This window comes from Lynx rufus, unplaced genomic scaffold (assembly GCF_022079265.1).
Source record: "Lynx rufus isolate CCGP_SWC_20201006 ecotype Redwood Valley unplaced genomic scaffold, mLynRuf1.p SCAF_8, whole genome shotgun sequence".
Classification (NCBI taxonomy): Eukaryota; Metazoa; Chordata; class Mammalia; order Carnivora; family Felidae; genus Lynx; species Lynx rufus.
In genome coordinates this window covers 28,512,954-28,537,294 of record NW_025814896.1, presented here as the reverse complement: position 1 = coordinate 28,537,294, position 24,341 = coordinate 28,512,954, and the positions used below count along the sequence as shown (strand labels likewise).

Below are 24,341 nucleotides of genomic sequence, written 5' to 3'. Positions count from 1 at the left end.
CATGAATGGTCCATATGGACTTGAACAAAACATGGATTTGCTGGCGTGGGGTGAAGTGCTGTGGAAATGACACTTTGGTCAAGTTGGGCGGTGATGGTCAAATCTTTCCATTCCTGCTTTTTTTTTCTCTGTTCCCTTGATTAGTGACGGACGAGTATTGAAATCTCAAATGTAAATTGTCAATTTTTGTATTTCTCTCTTTGGTTCTATCAATTTTCACTTTATCTATGCTCGAACATATTGATTAGGTGAATACAGAGTTAGGATTATGATGTCCTCTTGATGAATTGGTCCTTTATTTGTGTATGAGACATTCCTTATCCTGAAGTCTAATTTCATGAAAATATGGACATTGCTTTTTTTTATGCTAAGTGTTGCATGGTCTATTTTAGTCCAATTATTTCTTTGTAACTTACTTGTGTCCGTTTTTTTTTTAACTTTTTTTTAAATTTTATTTTTTATTTAAAAAAAAATTTTTTTTAACGTTTATTTTATTTTTGAGACAGAGAGAGACAGAGCATGAACGGGGGAGGGGCAGAGAGAGAGGGAGACACAGAATCCGAAACAGGCTCCAGGCTCTGAGCCATCAGCCCAGAGCCCGACGCGGGGCTCGAACTCACGGACCGCGAGATCGTGACCTGAGCTGAAGTCGGACGCTTAACCGACTGCGCCACCCAGGCGCCCCTTATTTTTTAAAATTTACATCCAAATTGGTCAGCATAGAGTGCCACAGTGATTTCAGGAGTAGATTCCCCAGTGCCCCTTACCCATTTAGCCCACCCCCCTCCTCCCACAACCCCTCCCCTAACCCTCAGTTTGTTCTCCAGATTTATGAGTCTCTTCTGTTTTGTCCCCCTCCCGGTTTTTATCATATTTTTGTTTCCCTCTCTTACCCTAACAAAGAAAAAAGAAGACATCTACACACACTAAGCTTTGAGAGGAGTCAAAGCAGCCAGACGTCGCCAGGCACTGAATGCTTATATATACAGAATTCAAGAACCAGCAAAACCAATCTACGGCCATAGAAATCAGATTGTTGGTTGCCTATGAGGCCACAGTGCTGTGTGCCCGTCCCGGCCTATTAATAACCAAATGTTGTGGTAGGACTCACCCTTGTGGCTCTTCTTACGATTGCAAGATGCACTTTAGCGACAACCATCGGGACACTTTGAAAACATACAAAGGTTTATTACTTAGGACACCTGGGGCCACACAGCAAGGTCACAGGAAGAAAGCGAGTGCTGCACAGGGGCCAGGAGTTCTGTTTTTCTTGGGGACAGGGGTGGGGGGGGGGCTAGGCTTGGAGGGCTCACTCTTTTTTGGTGAATTTAAAACAGGAATTTCAGGGCGCCTGGGTGGCTTGGTCGGTTAAGCATCTGACTTTGGCTCAGGTCATGATCTCACGGTCCGTGAGTTCGAGCCCTGAGTCGGGCTGTGTGCTGACAGCTCAGAGCCCTGGAGCCTGTTTCAGAGTCTGTGTCTCCCTCTCTCTCTGCCCCTCCCCTGTTCATGCTCTGTCTCTGTCTCAAAAACAAACATTAAAACAGGAATTTCAAGGGGGAAAGTGAATAGGCAAGAGGACCTGAGGGTCAGTTACGGAAATTGACCAAAGTCTCTAAAACAAAGGAGTCCGTGGGGGGAGGTGGCCTGGCTCTTTACCCAGCCCTGGGGCTGGCATTGTGTTTATTTGAGATGTGGATGCCTCTTTGAAATGGATGCCTTCGCAATCAAAGCCTAAGTCGGGCAGTTGCATTACACAAGAGAAAAAAAAGCAACAATTGTCAGTTCACAACCCTCTGGGGAACGCCCTGGGTGTAATCTGAAACTGGCCCCCAAATGCACCGAGGGCTCGGAGAGGCTGAAGAGACCGGCAGGCCACCCCAACCTGGCCGGTTTAATGAGCAAAAGGAACTTACACACCAGGCTTGTCTTGGGCAGCAGCAGGACAAAGAGATTCCCCGCATTCCACTGCCAACACTTAAAAGTTTCTATAGTGATCTTGGCTGCGTTAGACACAGGTGTCATACAGATGTTCTCAATACCACGTCACTAACTCGTCGCTTGGCGCAGCCTCTGGGAGTGGGGAAAGGCAAGTGGAACCCATATTCCAAAGACAGGAGGAGGTATGGAGTTTCCCAGTGCCCAGGTCCAGCTCAGGGGTCAATGGGTGGTCACATCCTTCCGATGACCTTCCCCGACTTCCTGAAAACACACCTGCTGTCGGCTTGGGTGGCTCACACTCCCACTGCACTTGCCAGTTGCCGCAGACAGAATGTGTACCCCGCCCCCCAGATTCTTTTGCTGAAGTCTACTCCCCAGTGTGATGGTGGTAGGAGGTGGGGTCTTTGGGGGGTGACTAGGTGCTGAGTGAGGGAGTCCTCAAGAATGGAATTAGTGCCACTGTGAGAAGAGACAGGAGACAGTTTGCTCACCCTACAAAACTGTCAGGGCTTTACACAGAGATTGAATGGGAAGGATCAAGAAGGAACCTTGTATGTCTCATGGTGGTGACTACACGGGTGCACATAGACATAAAAAGTCTAAAAATTCAGTGAGCCGCGCATAATATTTGTGCAGTTGCATACAGCACAACATATGTCGTACGTCAATAAAACCTTCAAACAACACCAACAAGTATGTCATGGGATCTGACGTGAAACAGGAAAAGGAAACAAGAAAGGCAAACGACGCTGTAGAACAGGACAAGTTGCAAATAGCAGAAAGTCAGGTTCAGGGACCCCAGAGGCTTCATTATATTTTTTTTTTTTAACATTTTATTTATTTTTGAGACAGGGAGAGACAGAGCATGAACAGGGGAGGGTCAGAGAGAGGGAGACACAGAATCTGAAACAGGCTCCAGGCTCTGAGCTGTCAGCACAGAGCCCGATGTGGGGCTCGAACTCACGGACCGAGAGATCATGACCTGAGCCGGAGTCGGCCGCTTAACCAACGGAGCCACCCAGGCACCCCGAGGCTTCATTATTAAGGAGACATCAAATCCTTCCTCCTAAATGAAGAGAATGGCAAAAATGATGCGAGGTGACTTCCAAGGTTAGGCCATAAAAAGCCACGCATCCCTGATGTCTTCCCCAGGTAATTGTGGGATTTGGTGCTTACTTAGAGAACACTGGAAATCCTCACTGCCTTAGCGCCCAAGTTCACTGCTAGCTCCTAGAGAATCAGGAATCTGCAAAACACACAGGAACTACCACCAGTGATGACAGCTGCTTGTGGATTACAGGTGGTTTATGGAGGAGAGTCTGAGGACCTCTGCAAACTTCACATTCACATCTGCTCCTGCCCCTGCTCTGCCTTTCTCCATTTCTAGAGAAGGAAACCAGCCATGCCTCTCCTCTTCCACCTTCCAATTCTAATGCATGCACCTCTCCTCGGCAGAACCCAATCCAAAACAAGGAGTTCTAGAAAATGCGGTTCCCAGGCTTCCAGTCCTCTGATAAGGAGGAGAACAGAGAAAGGAATGGAGATGAAGACTGACTGCAAAAACACCAGTATTGCTGGGGTGCCTGGGTGGCCCAATCGGTTGAGCATCCGACTTCGGCTCAGGTCATGACCTTGCAGTTGGCGAGTTGGACAGGACTAATATTATTGAAGCACTTGCTTGTGCATTTTTCTCTGTCCCTATAGTCTCATCCCTTCCAAGCAGCTCTGTCCCTTATCAAAACTGGACCTTGAGACTTGTTGTCTCAGGGAAGGGGCAGGAGTGAATCCAGCTAGAACAAAGAAGATCACGAGTTCAGAAGAGGGCCGAAGTTAGGAAAGTCCCTACAGAAGAAAACAGGGGGACGGCCTCCCCTCATGACTTCAGTGGAGGGTGACAAGAGAAAGAGGGAAAAGGGCAGGAGTTGAGGTGCCAGGGGCCCGGCACCGCCAGTCCCTGGGGTCAGAACTCTGGGCTGGGGTGGGAAGGGAATATAGAAGCCCCAGGTATGTTTAGAGATTCCTAGAGCAGAAAGGACCATGGCCTGGCTCCCACGGTGTCCAGGAGGCCACAGGGGCCATGTCCAACCTGGCTTCCGAGAAGCAGATAGGCAACAGTGCCGGAATTGAATGTGTCCAAAAGTGGTGACTATGGTCAACCTTCAGGAAAGTGGTATCTGGGAGCCCTACAGAGGAGACTTTGAATCCTGTGAATTCTGCACCCTGTGGATGCCGTGGTAGATAAATTACCAGTAGGTCCACAATTCTTCACCCCCTCCCCACATCCACACCCTCAGCAATATAACTTTACAGCTCCTCCTATCAAGAGGTGGAGTCTATTTTCCATCCCTTGAATCTGGTCCGGTCTATGACTTGCTCCGGCCAAAAGCTGGACCACAGAAGCAACTTGCAACTCCTGCCGCCTCTCAACGCTGCCCCTCTCGTGTGAACAAGCCAGACTAGCCTCCTGGAGAATGAGAGACCACATGGAGGAGAGCTGAGGTGGTCCAGGCGACAGTCAGCCAACGCCAGCAGAAAAGAGTTCCTAGCCAGCCTGCTGCTGACCTCAAATGCTGAGTCAAAATCAGCTGAGATGAGAAGAACCATGGAGCTGAGCCCAGATAAAATTGTCAACCCACAGAATCACAAATCAAATAAATGGGTATTGTTTTAAGCCACTGCATTTTTGGGGGGTGGTTTGTTATGCAGCAATAGCTAACTATTACGACACCTTACCTAGTCACACAAATAAAATGAATTCTAAGAAACCCTTGAGAAGGAAAGGAATAGCTGCAAAGGAGCCCAGGCAGATGAGCAGGTGATTTAGAAGCTCTGCTGGGAGGATGATATGGAGGCGCTGAAGGTCTGGTGGAATTTTCTAGGCCTGTGGTCAGTTCAAAGAGACTCCAATATATGGGTCTCCTCAACAGGAAAACAAGTAGAAGAAGCAATGGGATTGAGAAGACAGGACCAGCCACACCTCAGCAGACCCAGAGCAAAGTGCTCAGGGACTAGGCCAGACCAACCTCCCCATGGCAGATACCAGGCCCCGAGACAAGACTCAGACCCAAGGCCCGCCATCCTGCCCAGAAAGAAACTTCAGCCTCCTCTGCACCCAGGACCACCCGGGAGGGAGGGAAGGGTAGAAAGCTTGAGCTATTTTTTTTTTCTAGAAAAAAAAAAAAAAACTGAGTTAACCTAAAAGAGTATGATGGCAACATGTACAATATTCACTTCACCTCATAGGTTTTTTTCAGTTCATTTATTTATTTTGAGACAAAGAGAGAGAATGTGAGCAGGGGAGGGACAGAGCGGGGGAGGGGGGGAGAAGGAGAGTCCTAAGCAGGCCCCGCACTTTCAGTGTGGAGCCCAATGCGGGGCTCAAACTCATGAACGGCGAGACCATGACCTGAGCTGAAATCAAGAGTCAGACGCTCAACCCGCGACCCTATTCCTATTACTGTTTTACAGATCATATGATAGGGACTCCTGAAGAAGTTACAGAAAATTAAGATGCCACAAAAGCAAAAATTTTTTTTTTAATTTAACGTTTATTTATTTTTGAGACAGAGAGAGACAGAGCATGAACGGGGGAGGGTCAGAGAGAGAGGGAGACACAGAATCCGAAACAGGCTCCAGGCTCTGAGCAGTCAGCACAGAACCCGACGTGGGGCTCGAACTCACGACTGCGAGATCGTGACCTGAGCCGAAGTCGGACGCTTAACCGACTGAGCCACCCAGGTGCCCCCAAAAGCAAATTTTTATATGATCCAGGTGTGTTACCGTTGGACCCCAGGAAATGGAGGTTTCAAGAGTTGCCCCCAGTTATGCATTTAGGAACGGGATCTGTGCCCTGCCCTCACTGCCAAAAGGAGGCCTCCGTGGGGCTTGCTTTATAACAAATCCTTCTTCCTAAGCAAACGCCACCTCCTCTGTTTCCTGCACATCGTGAACAATGATGGTTGGTACGTTCAGCATTTACATCGTGCTGAGGCTTCGCCCACGTATCTTGTAATCCCTGCAATACCTTTCTGAGGAGGGGACTGCTACCGTCCCCATTTTGCAGATGAAGAAACAAAGGCTCCGAGGTGGCAGGTGTGCGTGAAAGGTCACGCAGCCAGGAAGAGGCAGACCCAGGACTTGACCCCACGTCTGGCTGACTCGGGACACACTAGGCATGCTCATCTTCCTGCCAGGGTGCCCAGGACAGGGCCTGTGGCAAAAGGGGTCATGAAGGTTTTGACAGAGTGATTACAGGAACACTCGCTGCCCAGACACGGAACCCGGAAACCCCTCCAAACAGCTCCTTCCTCTTGCACCAGCAGCCTCGTCTTGCCATATGAAAACACTTCCCCAAGTAGCCTTGGCCCCAAGGAACGCCCCGTTTCAGGCTCAGACACCCACCGGATTGCAGAACGACAGCCAGTCTTGGGAGCCACAGGAGGCACATGCGCCCCTCGCGATGACCACCCCGACCCAGCTGGCCTACTCGCCTCCTTGCTCCTGGCTGCTGATGCTGTCCCTTGTCCTCTTGGGTGAGTGGGACCCCGGACATGATAGGACCCACCCCTGGCTGGTCCCAGAGAGGAGCCCCAGGTGCTCTGGCAGGCCTGGAGGGGCTCAAGCCCACCAAGAGGGAATGGGAGCGGGTAGCCGAGAACTTTCTTGATCCCAGTGTCCCAAGAAGCAGAACTTTTTCGGAAGGCAGCGCAGTGAAGTTAAGCCCCCAGGTTCAGGGATCTTGCAAGCTGGGCTCTGCTCAGATACCCGCGTGCTCGTGTCACAGGCCACTTCACTCTCCTCTTCAGCGAACAGGGCTGCTAACAGGGTGCTGTGCGTATTAAACACAAAAATGGTGAGGCTCACAGCCCAGGATCAGGGGCATAATCTGTGGGGCCTATGTCGTGCAAAACGTAAACGCGGTTTCAGAAAGTGATAAGAACTTTAAGACAGCAACAGCAGAGCATTATCGCAAGCACGGGGCCCTTCTAAGCACAGGGCCCTGTGTGACCATACAAATCAACCACCCACGAGCCAGCGCCGGCTCAGCCTGAGAAAACTGGGCTCAAACCTCACCACTGACTTCTCTCTGAGCTTCCGTTTCCCCCTCGGTAAAATGGGGCTAATTGTGGGGACCCACCTCATGACTTTGGAAGATTCAACAAGACAACACCTGTTGGTACCTCGCACGGTGTAAAGATTTACGTAAAAATTTTCTTACCCATGTCTACTGTAAGTCAGGATCAGGCCGATTTAACTCCTGAGTCTTGGGGCTCCTGGGTCCAGCTTAGCCTCTGAGCCCAGAACCCTCTGACCCAGCACGCAAGAGACTCGGCTTTCACCTCCTGTCCATCTGGACCCCTGCCCCAGCCCCTGCTAAGACCCAGCCCTTGCTTGGGTCCTCCAAGATGGTCACTCCTGGAGAGGCCCTGGTGGGAACCAGATCTGAGACCAGACTCGGCTGCTCCTTCGCTCCCCAGCTGTGATTTGGGGCACCACTTCCCTTCTCTGAGCTGGTTTCCCTGATCGTAAAATGTGAACTGTAGCTCCTAGTTGCTCACTCCACAAATAATTCTGAGTGCCCACTACGTGTTAGGCACTAGGCTAGGAGGTCATATGTCTAAACTACTCAGGATCAAATAGGTTTTGAAAAATGGGGGTTTTGTACCAGGCCTCCAGAGGAGAACCCACCATCAGGGATCGTGAAAGGTAGGGCCTACAGGTGGAAGACAGGCGGGAAGGGATCCCAGAGCTGTGGCCAAGGGGTGCCCAGCTCCGCGGACAAGGTACCCAGGACATTTTCCAGAGAGCGGGAAGGGGTGAGGGGCACAGGGTTTTCATTCATTGAGGTTTGATGGACGTACAACAAATTGTACATATCTAACATGTACACTTCGGTAAGTCTTGGGGGCATTGGATATGCTTCACTCTTGTGAATTCATCACCAAAATCAATATAATGAACATATCCAACACTTTGAAAAGTTTCCTTGTGATTCATCCTTTCCATTCCTCCTCCTCCCGTGGCAACCCCTTATCCTCTTTCCATCGCTATAGATTCGTTTGCATTTTCTGAAACTTTATACAAGATCATGCAGTAGGTACCCCTTTTTTTCCGGCTTCTTTTCCTCAGCATAATTATTTCGAGCTTCATTCATGTGATTGCACATATCAATAGCTCACATATGTCTTTATTTCTGTCCCCTGTGTGGATAAAGTACAGTTTGTTTCTTCATTCACTTGTTGGCTTTGCATTTTGCATTCATTTTCTGCTTTGCATTTTGCGGCTGTCACAGATAGAGCATCTATAGACGTTCGTGTACAAGTCTTAGTGTGGACTTATGCTTTCATTGCTCTTGGGAAAATACTTGAGAACAATATGACCGTATCATATGATAGGTGTGTGTTTAACTTTTAAGACACTGCCATACTGTTTTCCAAGGAGGTTGTACCATTTTGCATTTTCTTTTATTTATTTATTTATTTATTTATTTATTTATTTATTTATTTATTTATTTTTATTATATATGAAATTTATTGACAAATTGGTTTCCATACAACACCCAGTGCTCATCCCAAAAGGTGCCCTCCTCAATACCCATCACCCACCCTCCCCTCCCTCCCACCCCCCATCAACCCTCAGTTTGTTCTCAGTTTTTAACAGTCTCTTATGCTTTGGCTCTCTCCCACTCTAACCTCTTTTTTTTTTTTTCCTTCCCCTCCCCCATGGGTTCCTGTTGAGTTTCTCAGGATCCACATAAGAGTGAAACCATATGGTATCTGTCTTTCTCTGTATGGCTTATTTCACTTAGCATCACACTCTCCAGTTCCATCCACGTTGCTACAAAAGGCCATATTTCATTTTTTCTCATTGCCACGTAGTATGCCATTGTGTATATAAACCACAATTTCTTTATCCATTCATCAGTTGATGGACATCTAGGCTCTTTCCATAATTTGGCTATTGTTGAGAGTGCTGCTATGAACATTGGGGTACAAGTGCCCCTATGCATCAGTACTCCTGTATCCCTTGGATAAATTCCTAGCAGTGCTATTGCTGGGTCATAGGGTAGGTCTATTTTTAATTTTCTGAGGAACCTCCACACTGCTTTCCAGAGCGGCTGCACCAATTTGCATTCCCACCAACAGTGCAAGAGGGTTCCCGTTTCTACACATCCTCTCCAGCATCTATAGTCTCCTGATTTGTTCATTTTGGCCACTCTGACTGGCGTGAGGTGATACCTGAGTGTGGTTTTGATTTGTATTTCCCTGATAAGGAGCGACGCTGAACATCTTTTCATGTGCCTGTTGGCCATCTGGATGTCTTCTTTAGAGAAGTGTCTATTCATGTTTTCTGCCCATTTCTTCACTGGATTATTTGTTTTTCGGGTGTGGAGTTTGGTGAGCTCTTTATAGATTTTAGATACTAGCCCTTTGTCCGATATGTCATTTGCAAATATCTTTTACCATTCCGTTGGTTGCCTTTTAGTTTTGTTGGTTGTTTCCTTTGCTGTGCAGAAGCTTTTTATCTTCATAAGGTCCCAGTACTCACTTTTGCTTTTAATTCCCTTGCCTTTGGGGATGTGTCGAGTAAGAGATTGCTACGGCTGAGGTCAGAGAGGTCTTTTCCTGCTTTCTCCTCTAAGGTTTTGATGGTTTCCTGTCTCACATTTAGGTCCTTTATCCATTTTGAGTTTATTTTTGTAAATGGTGTGAGAAAGTGGTCTAGTTTCAACCTTCTGCATGTTGCTGTCCAGTTCTCCCAGCACCATTTGTTAAAGAGGCTGTCTTTTTTCCATTGGATGTTCTTTCCTGCTTTGTCAAAGATGAGTTGGCCATACGTTTGTGGGTCTAGTTCTGGGGTTTCTATTCTATTCCATTGGTCTGTGTGTCTGTTTTTGTGCCAATACCATGCTGTCTTGATGATTACAGCTTTGTAGTAGAGGCTAAAGTCTGGGATTGTGATGCCTCCTGCTTTGGTCTTCTTCTTCAAAATTCCTTTGGCTATTCGGGGCCTTTTGTGGTTCCATATGAATTTTAGGATTGCTTGTTCTAGTTTTGAGAAGAATGCTGGTGCAATTTTGATTGGGATTGCATTGAATGTGTAGATAGCTTTGGGTAGTATTGACATTTTGACAATATTTATTTTTCCAATCCATGAGCAGGGAATGTCTTTCCATTTCTTTAAATCTTCTTCAATTACCTTCATAAGTTTTCTATAGTTTTCAGCATACAGATCCTTTACATCTTTGGTTAGATTTATTCCTAGGTATTTTATGCTTCTTGGTGCAATTGTGAATGGGATCAGTTTCTTTATTTGTCTTTCTGTTGCTTCGTTGTTAGTGTATAAGAATGCAACTGATTTCTGTACATTGATTTTGTATCCTGCAACTTTGCTGAATTCATGTATCAGTTCTAGCAGACTTTTGGTGGAGTCTATCGGATTTTCCACGTATAATATCATGTCATCTGCAAAAAGCGAAAGCTTGACTTCATCTTTGCCAATTTTGATGCCTTTGATTTCCTTTTGTTGTCTGATTGCTGATGCTAGAACTTCCAGCACTATGTTAAACAACAGCGGTGAGAGTGGGCATCCCTGTCGTGTTCCTGATCTCAGGGAAAAAGCTCTCAGTTTTTCCCCGTTGAGGATGATGTTAGCTGTGGGCTTTTCATAAATGGCTTTTATGATCTTTAAGTATGTTCCTTCTATCCCGACTTTCTCAAGGGTTTTTATTAAGAAAGGGTGCTGGATTTTGTCAAAGGCCTTTTCTGCATCGATTGACAGGATCATATGGTTCTTCTCTTTTTTTTTGTTAATGTAATGTATCACGTTGATTGATTTGCGAATGTTGAACCAGCCCTGCATCCCAGGAATGAATTCCACTTGATCGTGGTGAATAATTCTTTTTATATGCTGTTGAATTCGATTTGCTAGTATCTTATTGAGAATTTTTGCATCCATATTCATCAGGGATATTGGCCTGTAGTTCTCTTTTTTTACTGGGTCTCTGTCTGGTTTAGGAATCAAAGTAATACTGGCTTCATAGAATGAGTCTGGAAGTTTTCCTTCCCTTTCTATTTCTTGGAATAGCTTGAGAAGGATAGGTATTATCTCTGCTTTAAACGTCTGGTAGAACTCCCCTGGGAAGCCATCTGGTCCTGGACTCTTATTTCTTGGGAGATTTTTGATAACCGATTCAATTTCTTCGCTGGTTATGGGTCTGTTCAAGCTTTCTATTTCCTCCTGATTGAGTTTTGGAAGAGTGTAGGTGTTCAGGAATTTGTCCATTTCTTCCAGGTTGTCCAGTTTGTTGGCATATAATTTTTCATAGTATTCCCTGATAATTGTTTGTATCTCTGAGGGATTGCTTGTAATAATTCCATTTTCATTCATGATTTTATCTATTTGGGTCATCTCCCTTTTCTTTTTGAGAAGCCTGGCTAGCGGTTTGTCAATTTTGTTTATTTTTTCAAAAAACCAACTCTTGATTTCGTTGATCTGCTCTACAGTTTTTTTAGATTCTATATTGTTTATTTCTGCTCTGATCTTTATTATTTCTCTTCTTCTGCTGGGTTTAGGCTGCCTTTGCTGTTCTGCTTCTATTTCCTTTAGGTGTGCTGTTAGATTTTGTATTTGGGATTTTTCTTGTTTCTTGAGATAGGCCTGGATTGCGATGTATTTTCCTCTCAGGACTGCCTTCGCTGCGTCCCAAAGCGTTTGGATTGTTGTATTTTCATTTTCGTTTGTTTCCATATATTTTTTGATTTCTTCTCTAATTGCCTGGTTGACCCACTCATTCGTTAGTAGGGTGTTCTTTAACCTCCATGCTTTTGGAGGCTTTCCAGACTTTTTCCTGTGGTTGATTTCAAGCTTCATAGCATTGTGGTCTGAAAGTATGCATGGTATAATTTCAATTCTTGTAAACTTATGAAGGGCTGTTTTGTGACCCAGTATATGATCTATCTTGGAGAATGTTCCATGTGCACTCGAGAAGAAAGTATATTCTGTTGCTTTGGGATGCAGAGTTCTAAATATATCTGTCAAGTCCATCTGATCCAATGTCTCATTCAGGGCCCTTGTTTCTTTATTGACCGTGTGTCTAGATGATCTATCCATTTCTGTAAGTGGAGTGTTAAAGTCCCCTGCAATTACCACATTCTTATCAATAAGGTTGCTTCTGTTTATGAGTAATTGTTTTATATATTTGGGGGCTCCGGTATTCGGCGCATAGACATTTATAATTGTTAGCTCTTCCTGATGGATAGACCCTGTAACTATTATATAATGTCCTTCTTCATCTCTTGTTACAGCCTTTAATTTAAAGTCTAGTTTGTCTGATATAAGTATGGCTACTCCAGCTTTCTTTTGGCTTCCAGTAGCATGATAAATAGTTCTCCATCCCCTCACTCTGAATCTAAAGGTGTCCTCAGGTCTGAAATGAGTCTCTTGTAGACAGCAAATAGATGGGTCTTGTTTTTTTATCCATTCTGATACCCTATGTCTTTTGGTTGGCGCATTTAATCCATTTACATTCAGTGTTATTATAGAAAGATACGGGTTTAGAGTCATTGTGATGTCTGTCTGTTTTATGCTTGTAGTGATGTCTCTGGTACTTTGTCTCACAGGGTCCCCCTTAGGATCTCTTGTAGGGCTGGTTTAGTGGTGACAAATTCCTTCAGTTTTTGTTTGTTTGGGAAGACCTTTATCTCTCCTTCTATTCTAAATGACAGACTTGCTGGATAAAGGATTCTCGGCTGCATATTTTTTCTGTCTAGCACACTGAAAATCTCGTGCCAATTCTTTCTGGCCTGCCAAGTTTCAAAAGAGAGATCAGTCACGAGTCTTATAGGTCTCCCTTTATATGTGAGGGCACGTTTACCCCTTGCTGCTTTCAGAATTTTCTCTTTATCCTTGTATTTTGCCAGTTTCACTCTGATATGTCGTGCAGAAGATCGATTCAAGTTACGTCTGAAGGGAGTTCTCTGTGCCTCTTGGATTTCAATGCCTTTTTCCTTCCCCAGTTCAGGGAAGTTCTCAGCTATTATTTCTTCAAGTACCCCTTCAGCACCTTTCCCTCTCTCTTCCTCCTCTGGGATACCAATTATGCGTATATTATTTCTTTTTAGTGTATCACTTAGTTCTCTAATTTTCCCCTCATACTCCTGGATTTTTTTATCTCTCTTTTTCCCAGCTTCCTCTTTTTCCATAACTTTATCTTCTAGTTCACCTATTCTCTCCTCTGCCTCTTCCATCCGAGCTGTGGTGGTTTCCATTTTGTTTTGCATTTCATTTAAAGCGTTTTTCAGCTCCTCGTGACTGTTCCTTAGTCCCTTGATCTCTGTAGCAAGAGATTCTCTGCTGTCCTGTATACTGTTTTCAAGCCCAGCGATTAATTTTATGACTATTATTCTAAATTCACTTTCTGTTATATTATTTAAATCCTTTTTGATCAGCTCATTAGCTGTTGTTATTTCCTGGAGATTCTTCTGAGGGGAATTCTTCCGCTTGGTCATTTTGGATAGTCCCTGGTGTGGTGAGGACCTGCAGGGCACTTCCCCTGTGCTGTGGTGTATAACTGGAGTTGGTGGGCGGGGCCGCAGTCAGTCCTGATGTCTGCCCCCAGCCCACCGCTGGGGCCACAGTCAGACTGGTGTGTGCCTTCTCTTCCCCTCTCCTAGGGGCGGGATTCACTGTGGGGTGGCGTGGCCCGTCTGGGCTACTTGCACACTGCCAGGCTTGTGATGCTGGGGATCTGGCGTATTAGCTGGGATGGGTAGGCAAGGTGCACGGCGGCAGGGCGGGCAGGCTTAGCTCGCTTCTCCTTAGGTGATCCACTTCAGGAGGGGCCCTGTGGCAGCCGGAGGGAGTCAGATCCGCTGCCGGAGGTTTGGCTCCGCAGAAACACAGAGTTGGGTGTTTGCGCGGAGCGAGCAATATCCCTGGCCGGAACCGGTTCCCTTTGGAATTTTGGCTGGGGGATGGGCGGGGGAGATGGCGCTGGCGAGCGCCTTTGTTCCCCACCAAACTGAGCTCTGTTGTCCGGGGGCTCCGCAGCTCTCCCTCCCTTTGTCCTCCAGCCTTCCCGCTTTCCGAGCAGAGCTGTTAACTTATGACCTCCCAGACGCTAAGTCGCGCTTGCTGTCGGAACACAGTCCGTCAGGCCCCTCCGCTTTTGCAAGCTGGACTCGGGGGCTCTGCTTGGCCGGCGAGCCGCCCCTCCGCCCCGGCTCCCTCCCGCCAGTCCGTGGAGCGCGCACCGCCTCGCCGCCCTTCCTACCCTCTTCCGTGGGCCTCTCGTCTGAGCTTGGGTCTGGTGACTCCGTTCTGCTAATCCTCTGGCGGTTTTCTGGGTTATTTAGGCAGGTGTAGGTGGAATCTAAGTGATCAGCAGGACGCGCGGTGAGCCCAGCATCCTCCTACGCCGCCATCTTCCTCCACTTTCACCATTTTGCATTTTCATCAGCAGTGTATGAAGATGACATTGTCCTCTACATCCTTGCCAACACTTGGTATGATCAACCTGTCTCATTTTAGTCATTCTCACAGGTGTGTAGGAACATCTCATTGTGGATTTAATGTTCACGTCCCTAATATGTAATGGTGCTAAACATTTTTCACGTGCATCCTGTATCCTGTTTGGTAAAGTGTCTGTTCAACTCCCATTTTTCGATTGGTTTTCTTATTATTGAGTTTTGAGAGCTCTTTATATATTCTGGTTGCAAACTTTTTATCAGATAGATACTTCACAAAGATTTCCTCCTACTCTGTGGCTGTTTCATTCTTTCGCAAGTGCCTTTTGAACAGCAAGAGTTCTTAGTTTTCATAAAGTCTAATTTATTAATTTGTTCTCTTATGGATCATGATTTTGGTGTTGTATCTACATGTGTGGCACAATTCACTAACAAAACCATCTGAGCTTGGAGTTTTCTTTGTGGGAAAGTCTTTAATACAAATTAAACGTTTGCAATAGATAGTAGGGCTATTTAGGTAATTTATTTCTTCTTGAGGTAGTCTTGGTAGTTGGTGGTTTTTAAGGAATTTGTCCCTTTGTCAAATACCTGCAGCCATGACCTTTCCATAGCATCCCCTTATTGTCCTTTAATATCTGTAAACTCTGTACTTCTGTCACCTCCCTAGTTTTTAATTTTAGTAATTTGAGTCTCTCTCTCTCTTTCTCTCTTACTCTTCAGTATGGCTACAGGTTTATCAATTATAATGATCTTCTCAAAGATTTCACTCATACTGATTTTTCTCTACTGGTTTTTGTTTTTTACTTTATTGATTTCACTCAGGTCTTTGTGGTTTCCTCTCTCCTACTTCCTTTGGGCTTAATTTGCTCTTTTTTTCCCCTGTTTCTTAAGGTAGAAACTAAGGTCATTCATTTAAGTCCTTCCTTCTTTCCTAATCTAGTCATCTAATTCAATAAATATTCCCCTCTGCTTTAGCATAATCCTACAAATTTTAATATTGTGTTTTTATTTTCATTCAGATCAAATTGCTTTCTAATTTCCCTTTTGTTTTGTCTTTAACTCGTGTGTTATTGGAAAGTGTGTTATTCGGCTTGTAAGTATCTGGGAGTTTCCTAGGCATCTGTCTGTTATTGATTCTAATTTAATTCCATTCTGTCAAAGAAGATGCTTGAATTCTTTTAAACTTGTTGAGACTATTTTATGACTCAGAATATGCTCTCTCTTGGTAACAGTTCTCCGTGCACTGGAAAAGAACTATATATCCTCCTATTTGGGGGGCAGAGTGTTCTATAAATATCAATTAGGCTGTTAGTTGTTAGTGCTGTATTCTTTTTGATTTTCTGCCTACGTGTTCTATTAATCATGAAAAGGAGGATATTGAAATCTCAGAGCATAACTGTGGATTTGTCTGTTTCTCCTTGCCATTCTATTGGGTTTTGCTTCATACACTTTTAAGTTCTGTTATCTGGTGCACATATTTGGGCTTTGTATGTCTTGATTTTTTTGAAGCTTATTCATTTTGAGAGAGAGAGAGAGCACACACGAGCAGGGGAGGGACAGAGAGAGAGGGAGACAGAGGACCCCAAGCAGGCAGCCCCCCTCCACCCCTACTGTCAGAGCAGAGCCCAGTCCAGGGCTCAATCCCATGAATCAAACTGAACCATGACTTGAGCCGAGATTGGATGCTTAACCAACTGATCCACTAGGTGCCCCTATCTTCTTGATTAATTTGCTCCTTTACCATTATGAAGTGGCATTCTTTATTCCTGGACATATTCTTTGCTCTGAAATCTACTTTATCTGATATGAACATAACCACTCCAGCTTCCGTTTGATTAGTGTTATATGCTCTACCTTTTTCTATCATTTTCCTTTTAACATATGTGCAGCTTTAATATTTAAAGTGCATTTCTTGTAGGCAACAGATAGCCTACAAGACCTTACTTTTTATCCAAGCCGACAATCTCTAATTTTTACATAGGGTATTTAGACCTTTTACCATCAAGGTGACTTTTTATAGGATTAGGTGTAGGTCTTATCACCTTCCTATTTGTCCTGTCGGTTCTTTGTTCCCTTTTTTCTCTTTTTCTGTCTTGTTCCAGTTGTTGAATATTTTTATAACGCTATCTTATCTCCTTTATTGGCTTATTAGCTATTACTCTTTATTTTGTCATTTAGTGGTTGCTTTAAGGTTTAGAAGTTTCAAATTTTCCCAGATGAAAAAAAAGGGGGGCTATGGGCTCTCCGACCCCAATACTTTCTCTCTTCTATTTGATCCTAATTGGTTCATAAGAATAATAGAATTTCCCTGTGTTCCTAGGATCCCACTGGGAGTATATTTTTATTTTGAGAAAGAAATGGGCATCAGTTTACAAGTTCTATAGTTTCCTGTGAATACTGAAGAGTCCACTGGACTTTCCCCCTTTCTTAAGTGTGCAATTCACACCATCTACCTTTCAGTGACAGCATACCATTTCCCATACCGTATAAGAGACTTACAAAGTATACTAGGGTTTCCCTCCTCCCAGCCTTTGTTGTGTTGCTGTCAGAACTTCACTCAGACATGTGTCAAAGTTACTTGAATGTTACTTGTTTTTATCATTTCCGGGCCTGGCTTTTCGGAATCGCTAGGTGGGACCACAACACTTCTCTCTGAGTACCGTCCTCTCTTCTGTCTGTTCTACCCATTGCTCTGTCAAACATGAGGTTTTCCGGTTTGGCGGGTGGGGAAAGGCAATATTTCAGCCCCGTGCTGAGCGGATGGGCACCGTTCAGTGCCTGCGCGCGAGGAAACCACCTGAGAGGCCAGGGAACAAACCACCAGAAAGGATTAGAGAGAACAGATCTGACTGCCTCCCCTCATGGTGTTTGAAGGTGGGTGTTGCTCAACATTTTGGAGCTAAGGACACGGAGGGCAAAAGCAATCCCTAGGATTGAACATGAGGTATCCCTTGGTCACAACTGTGAGGGAGTTCTTATAGAGGCTATTTTTTTTTAATTTTTTTTTAATGTTTATTTTTATTTCTGAGACAGAGAGAGACAGATTGTGAACGGGGGAGGGTCAGAGAGAGAGGGAGACACAGAATCCAAAACAGGCTCCAGGCTCCGAGCTGTCAGCACAGAGCCCGATGCGGGGCTCGAACTCACGGACCGCGAGATCGTGACCTGAGCCGAAGTCGGACGCTTAACCAACTGAGCCACCCAGGCGCCCCTAGAGGCTATTATTAGCACATGCCTAGCTGAGGACACACAGGAAAGGAATTTAGAATTCCACAACCCCTCCCCAGATCCTCTTAGAAGGAAACGTCTGCCTCACCTCCCTACTCCCTCGCCTCACTGACAACTGAGAAACACCATGCTATCCTGCAAACTTACATCTCGGAGCAAGACTGAGTCATTCACCAGGCCTGACAGTCACACACACCCAGGGAAACTTGGGACACAAAACTGATGACCCGTGTGGAGCAGAACCTTAAGTCACCGATCTGAGTCCAAATCCTGGCCATGACACTGACTGTTTCTTCCCCTCTCTGACCATCAGATTTCTCAAAAATGGAGATGATAATAACACCTACCTCAGGGAGTTCTTGAGGGGAGCACCTGTTCATAACCCAGGTGCAAAAGAACTTGCATGGGAGGTCTCGGCCCTCTCTCTCCGTGCCCACTCCGAGGCCAAACTCAGCAGCTAGAGCCCCGAAATAGATCCACTTCCCAAAGCACCAACAAGCATTGCAGCCTGGTAAAGAATTCACAAGAGACACCTGAAACTAATATAATATTATATATCAACTCCACTTGAAGTTTAAAAATGTTTTCAAAGCGATAGAACTGCATATAGGACATAAAATTTCTGGTATTTACTGTGTGTAAATAATATCTCAATAAAGTAGTTTTTTAAAAAAAGAATTCGCAGGGGGGCACCTGGCTGGCTCAGTCCGTAAAGCATGTGACTCTTGATCTCAGGGTTGTAAGTTTGAGCCCCACATTGGGTACAGAGATTACTTTAAAAAATAACTAAAAGTCAAAAAGAATTCAGGGGGTGCCTGGGTGGCTCAGTCCGTTAAGCGTCTGACTTCAGCTCAGGTCATGATGTCACTGCTCGTGAGTTCGAGGCCCACATCGGGCTCTGTGCTGACAGCTGGGAACCTGGAGCCTGCTTCGGATTCTGTCTCCATTTCTCTGCCCTTCCCCTGCTCTCTCCCCCCACCTCTCTCTCTCTCTAAAATATAAGACATTAAAAAAAAAAAAAAAGAATTCACAGGATGCCAGATGATGTTTACTTTGTGCGATACATTTGAGGGCTGAGAGCGGAGGCTCCAGAAACAGGTTGTCACATTCGTATTGGGTGACATATTAGTTTCGGGGGCCATGACAAAGTGCCACAGACTGGCAGTTTAAACAACAGAAATGCATTATCTCACACTTCTGGAGGCTAGAAGCCTAGGCGAAGGTGTCAGCAAGGTTGATGACGTCTCCTGAGACCTCTCTCCTTAGCTGTCTTCTCTCCGTGCCTTTAATTTCTTCTTATAAGGATGCCAGTCATATTGAATTAGGGTCCACCCTCATGACGGCATGTTAACTTTGTAAAAAATTTAAAAAAATTTTTTTAAATATTTATTTATTTTTGAAAGAGAGAGAGAGAGTGGGAGAGGGGTAGTGAGAGAAGGAGACACAGAATCCGAAGCAGGCTCCAGGCTCTGAGTTGTCAGCACAGAGCCCGACGTGGGCCTCGAACTCACAAGCTGCGAGGTCATGACCTGAGCCGAAGTCGGAAGCTCAACCGACTGAGCCTGGGCCACCCAGGCGCCCCTCATGTTAACTTAATTGCCTCTTTAGAGACCTTGTCTCAGGATGCAGCCACATTCAGAGGTACTGGGGGTTAGGACTCTGACATATGAATTTAGCCGGGAAGACACCAGTCAGCCCATAAACTGTGATCCGGGGAAACTTACCTGGTCATCTGGGCTCTCAGCACTTCTGTGAAGACGGGAAGAATGCTGTCACCTATTATTTCCAAGTTCTCCATTATTTGTAAGTTCTGCTCTGCCTCTCCAGACAACCGCCTCATCTCTCACGCTTCCCTCCCCAATAACATCCGTCCGGCGTCCTGAGCAATTGTTGCTGGCCAGCTAATGACTAGGTTGTAGTAAGCTCACCTCTGAGGGCTCCAGGTCCTTCCGGCTCAGCACAAAGCCAGTCTTCCTCTGTTGCAGGAGCCTCTGGGCAGAGCGATGGGAGTGAGCGGCAGGTGTTGCAGCCCGAGGGCCCCCTGCTGGTGGCGGAAGGAAACACGCTGCTGCTGCGGTGTACCGTGGAAGGTTCCTGCACTGACGACAGGATTAAATGGGTCAAGGTGAGCGATCGGGACCAGCAGGAGATTTATAACTTCAAACACGGCTTCTTCCCGGGGGTGACGCCGGTGACCCAGCGGACCCTGGAGCCCTTTCACTGTGACTTTTCCATCTATATCCACAATGTCACCAGCAAGCATGCTGGAACCTACCACTGTGTGGGGCTTGATGACTTGAGTGAGAACCCAGAAAAGAAGCTGCAGGAGGGCACCTCAGTGTTTGTGAAGGGTGAGTATCAGGCTCTGTGGGTCTTAGGCGCTCAGCTCGGACCGGTCTCCCTGCGTCAGCTGCCTTCATCCATCCACACCCATACCGTCGACACAAAATCCCAGTTGGCGCACAACGCGAGGGTGTTTCACCCATACGTGCACAGGCATCTGGAGTGGTTCTGCTCCACGTGTCTTGTTCCAGGCCCGCGTCTTCTTGCAGCTGTGAAGAGTACACCTGGGTCGTGGAGATGGCAGAAGCAAAGAGGACAAGCCCCAGTGCCCTCAAGCGCGTTTCAAGTTTCTAATCACGTAATATCTGCTAACAGCCCATTGGCTAAAGCAAGTCATGCGGCTCCACGCAAAGTCAAGAGACCAGGATGCGTACCCACCCACCACGAGGCAAGAGTAGGGATGCACCACCCTAGGGGAGTCCAGAACTAGGGCTGATAATTTAATCTACCACACTCCCCACGTAATCAGTCATGCTATCTGTAAGCCCAGCAGTGGTGACCTGGGCACTCACATCCTGGGTCTGTCATTCAATAGGAGCGTGTTCTTTTTTTTTTAAATGTGTTATTTATTTTCGAGAGAGAGAAAGAGAAAACGAGCAGGGATGGGGCAGAGAGAGAGACAGACAGAATCCTAAGCAGGCTCCAGGTTCTGAGCTGTCAGCACAGCCCCCGACGTGGGGCTTGAACTCACAAACCGCGGGACCATGACCTGGGCTGAAGTCGGACGCTTAACCTACTGAGCCACCCAGACGCCCCACCCTGCAAACTGTTAACGGACAGAATATCTGTGTGTGGCAGTTGGAGGTGGGGGGAAGGGTTCATTTTAACTTGATGCAAGCATTTCGGGAAGGTTTCTCCGATTCCTCCCACGCCGTGACAGGTGCCCTTTTGGCCCTACAGTCCTCTGGCTTTCCAACCTCAAGGGGATTTTCTGCACCATCTCCACCACCAGACTGAAAACTTCTTCCCAGCCGGACATTTGTATGTCTTGCTGAGCTGCATTTCCCCCAGTCGTAACCTCAGCACATAGCAGGTCCTGAGAACTTCTTTACTGAGTGAACCAACTTGAGCGTAATGTGGGGATCCAGAGGGAGTAGCTGAGTAGGGAAATCAGGGCAGTGGGGAGGGAGGGAAGATATGAGGGAGGAAATGAGTGGACAATGGAGGAAGACACAAAATGCAACAAGGACCCTCTCTTTGGCTTCAGGAGCCGGAGCCCCAGCCAAATCTCTGGATCCTGCAGCCCCAAGAGGTGGTGTTGGCAACCACCGGAGACACTGTGTTCCTGAACTGCACAGTGCTTGGACATGGTCCCCCGGGACCCATCAGGTGGTTTCGGGGGGCTGGTCTGAGCCGCGAGGCCATTTACAACTTTGAAGGCCTCTCCCACCCCAACGTGACAGCCGTCCGGGCCTCCAACGGCGATTTCAGCATCCTCCTGCAAGGCGTGTCCCCTGAGTACACAGGCACCTACTACTGTGTAAAGTTTTACAGGAAACCCAACAGACAATACCTGTCCGGACAGGGCACCAGGCTTCGAGTAAAAGGTGAGACAGGTGGTCTAGAAGGCACTGGGGGAGAGGGGCAGGGGGTCCACAAGGAAATTCCCAAATAGGCCAGCTCTTCTCAGCCTCCAGCTGTTACATAAGCCGTTCCCTCTGCCTGGAATGCTTTCTCCTTCTCTCTGGCGAACTCCTACTCATCCTTCAAGGCCCAGCAGAAATAGCCCCTCCTCTGTGAAACCTTCTGCTTCTCCCGGGCAGAGTTCATTTCTCCCCATTCTGGGCTCCTCAAAACTTTGGATAGACCATTAATGGTTTAACAGTATCTGTTGAGTGCCTGTTTACTGCTCTGCACTCTACTGGGTGCTGTAGATACTGCAGTGAATCAGACATTGTCCCCACCCCAGGGATGTTCAGACAGGTCTAACTAGTCCCTCATAGTCACAGGGTTTGACTTCTAGCCCCCATTCCAGGCACATTCCTCTTGATGACCCTAAGTCCTAGCACTGGGGCTCAGGAAGGGGTAAGACAGAAAGAAAAGGGGAATGTGAGACTGTCTCTCTTTCTTGCAGCAAAGCCCATCACCTCTCCCCAAGAGAAAGAACTCACCAATGAACATATAGGCAGGACATATCCCTCAGGTGAGTGTACCTAGTCTTGGGAAGGTAACCAGTCCCCACAGGCAAGGCTTGGCTGTGGGAAGGGAGCAGTCCTTGCCTTCTAGGGCTATGCGCCACCCAGAAAGTCCCCAGGACTTCATCTCAACATCAGAACCAGGAACTCAGAGAACCACGTTAAAGCTCAACCAAAGAGGGGCACCTGGGTTGGCTCAGTCGGTTGAGCGTCTGACTTCGGCTCAGGTCATGATCTCACGGTTTGTGAGTTCGAGCCCCCCGTCGGGCGCTGTGCTGACAGCTCAGGGCCCGGAGCCTGCTTCGGATTCGGTGTCTCCTTCTCTCTCTGCCCCTCCCCTGCTCATGCTCTGTCTCTCAATGATAAATAAACGTTAAAAATTAAAAAAAAAAAAAAAAAGCTCGACCAAAGAAAGAACAGCTGACTGTTCAGTGGGCAGCCTTGCTTGGCAGGTAGTGAGCTCCCCATGATTCAGTGCAAGGAGACACTGTGAAACTGTACATAATAGTGCTGAAGATCATGGCTTTGTAGCCTCCTGGATTGAGTCCCTTTCTACCTGTGTGACTGCAGGAAGCTTGCCTCACTCCCCAAATTTCTGTTATCCTCCCCTGGGGACTAGGGGCGGAGAGGGGATAAGAGTCGGGGAGCGTACCCCATGAGGCTGGTGCGTAGACCCCATGAGATCACACGTGCCAAGTGCCCAGAACTGTGCATATCATATCACCTGTTAACGCTCAGGGGCACTTGGCAACAGGGTGGGGTTGAGGGTGAGACTTGGGGTAGTGGCACCAGATGCTCCCTGTCACTGAGCCCTGTTCCTGCCATTCGTGGGAGCCAGACCACCTGGTCCCGTCACTTCTCTAACGTATGTGCCCCTGAGCATATCATTTCCCGACTCTGGCTCTGCCTTTTCATCGGTACCAATGGCATTATTATCCTGCCTTGCGGCATACGTTTAAGGATTAAATTAGGCAATTAGGAAGTGCTTAGCCCAAGGTCTGGGGCAGAGGAGCTGAGCAGCCAGTAAATGAACAGTTTTCTATTATGATCGGAGGTCAGGGATGCTATGAGGATGACTAAACACATGGGTAGGATATTGGGCAAAGCCTCTTTGGGCCCCGGACAGAGGGAGGGGAGGTCTTCGTGTAGAAAGAATGTGGCCCCAGAGGTTTACAGCAGCTGGGCCAGGCCTCCCCGTGGGGACACTGAGGTCTGGACTGTTGGGGGGATCACCCAGGGTCCTTCCTGAGCTCTCCTCTGTGTCCTCCAGGCCTCCTGTCTGTACTCACACTTGTGGTCCTGGGGCTGAAGGCCATGACCTTGGCTGCACTCCTGCTGGCCTGGGCTGCTTGCCGGAGAAGGCAAGAAGACACCAAGACCCCAGACTCAGCAAAACTGTAATCTGTACGGGGCATGCAGCACGGGGCGTGGGGCGTGGGTGAGGGGGTCAGCCTCAAAGTAGGTCCTCTCAGTCGAAGAGAGGTCAAGGCTCCCCAGCCACTTCACCGCCTCCAACCCCAGCCTCCAGATGCTCCCCAGGCTTCGTGCCGAACTCCAGGATCCCTACACCTGGCTTCCATTCACCTGGCGAAGTACCCCACTTGGCACTGACTGGGCTCCCTTCTGATGTGCTGTCCTCTCTCTTGACAGCCAGCTCAAGCCCTCCTTGTCCTTCAAGGCTTTGCCGGGCTCTCTTCTCAAGGCGCTTGTTCCTGCGGTAGTGCCCGCCTCCTTCCACCCCCTCTCCTTGTTTTCTCATCCTTCAAGATCCAACTCAGAGTCCTTTCCGGAAGATTTTCCTAAGCATCTCTAAGCTCACAGAGCCAGACTGCTCAGGCCTCTCCATTTACACCCTTCTCTCCTCATTTCCTGCCTTTTTTCCCTTCCTTCCTTCCTTCCTTCCTTCCTTCCTTCCTTCCTCCCTCCCTCCCTCCCTTTCCTTCCTTTCCTTCCTTCCTTCCTTCCTTCCTTCCTTCCTTCCCTTCCCTTCCCTTCTTTTCTTTTCTCTTTTCTTTTCTTTTCTTTTCTTTTCTTTTCTTTTCTTTTCTTTTCCTTTCTTGCCTTCTTTCCTTCCCTACTATGGCTGCTTGGGTGGCTGCAATAGTTAAATGCAGGCTCAGAAACTGTAACAAAACTCTTAAATAACAGTGGCTTAAGCCAGAAGAGAATCGGTTTCGCTAGTAATAACTGAGCACAAGCAGGCCAGGCAATAGGGGGACTCCCTTGT

At 47.1% G+C, this 24,341-nt stretch overlaps 1 protein-coding gene across 2 annotated transcripts; it reads left to right on the top strand.

The window, feature by feature from the left end:
- The first annotated feature begins 6,262 nt into the window (after positions 1-6,262).
- Positions 6,263-24,043, top strand: SIRPB2 (signal regulatory protein beta 2). 2 transcript variants are annotated; one of them, XM_047068520.1, is made up of 5 exons: positions 6,263-6,473; positions 19,622-19,998; positions 21,196-21,526; positions 22,054-22,122; positions 23,385-24,043. In XM_047068520.1, exons 1-5 carry the CDS (start codon positions 6,278-6,280, stop codon positions 23,513-23,515), a joined length of 1,104 nt encoding a protein of 367 aa, XP_046924476.1. In that variant the 5' UTR covers positions 6,263-6,277; the 3' UTR covers positions 23,516-24,043. The 2 variants fall into 2 exon arrangements, with proteins under 2 accessions (XP_046924476.1, XP_046924475.1); XM_047068519.1 differs by having other exon boundaries at positions 6,287-6,473; positions 19,622-19,761; positions 21,187-21,526.
- The last annotated feature ends 298 nt before the right edge of the window (positions 24,044-24,341 follow it).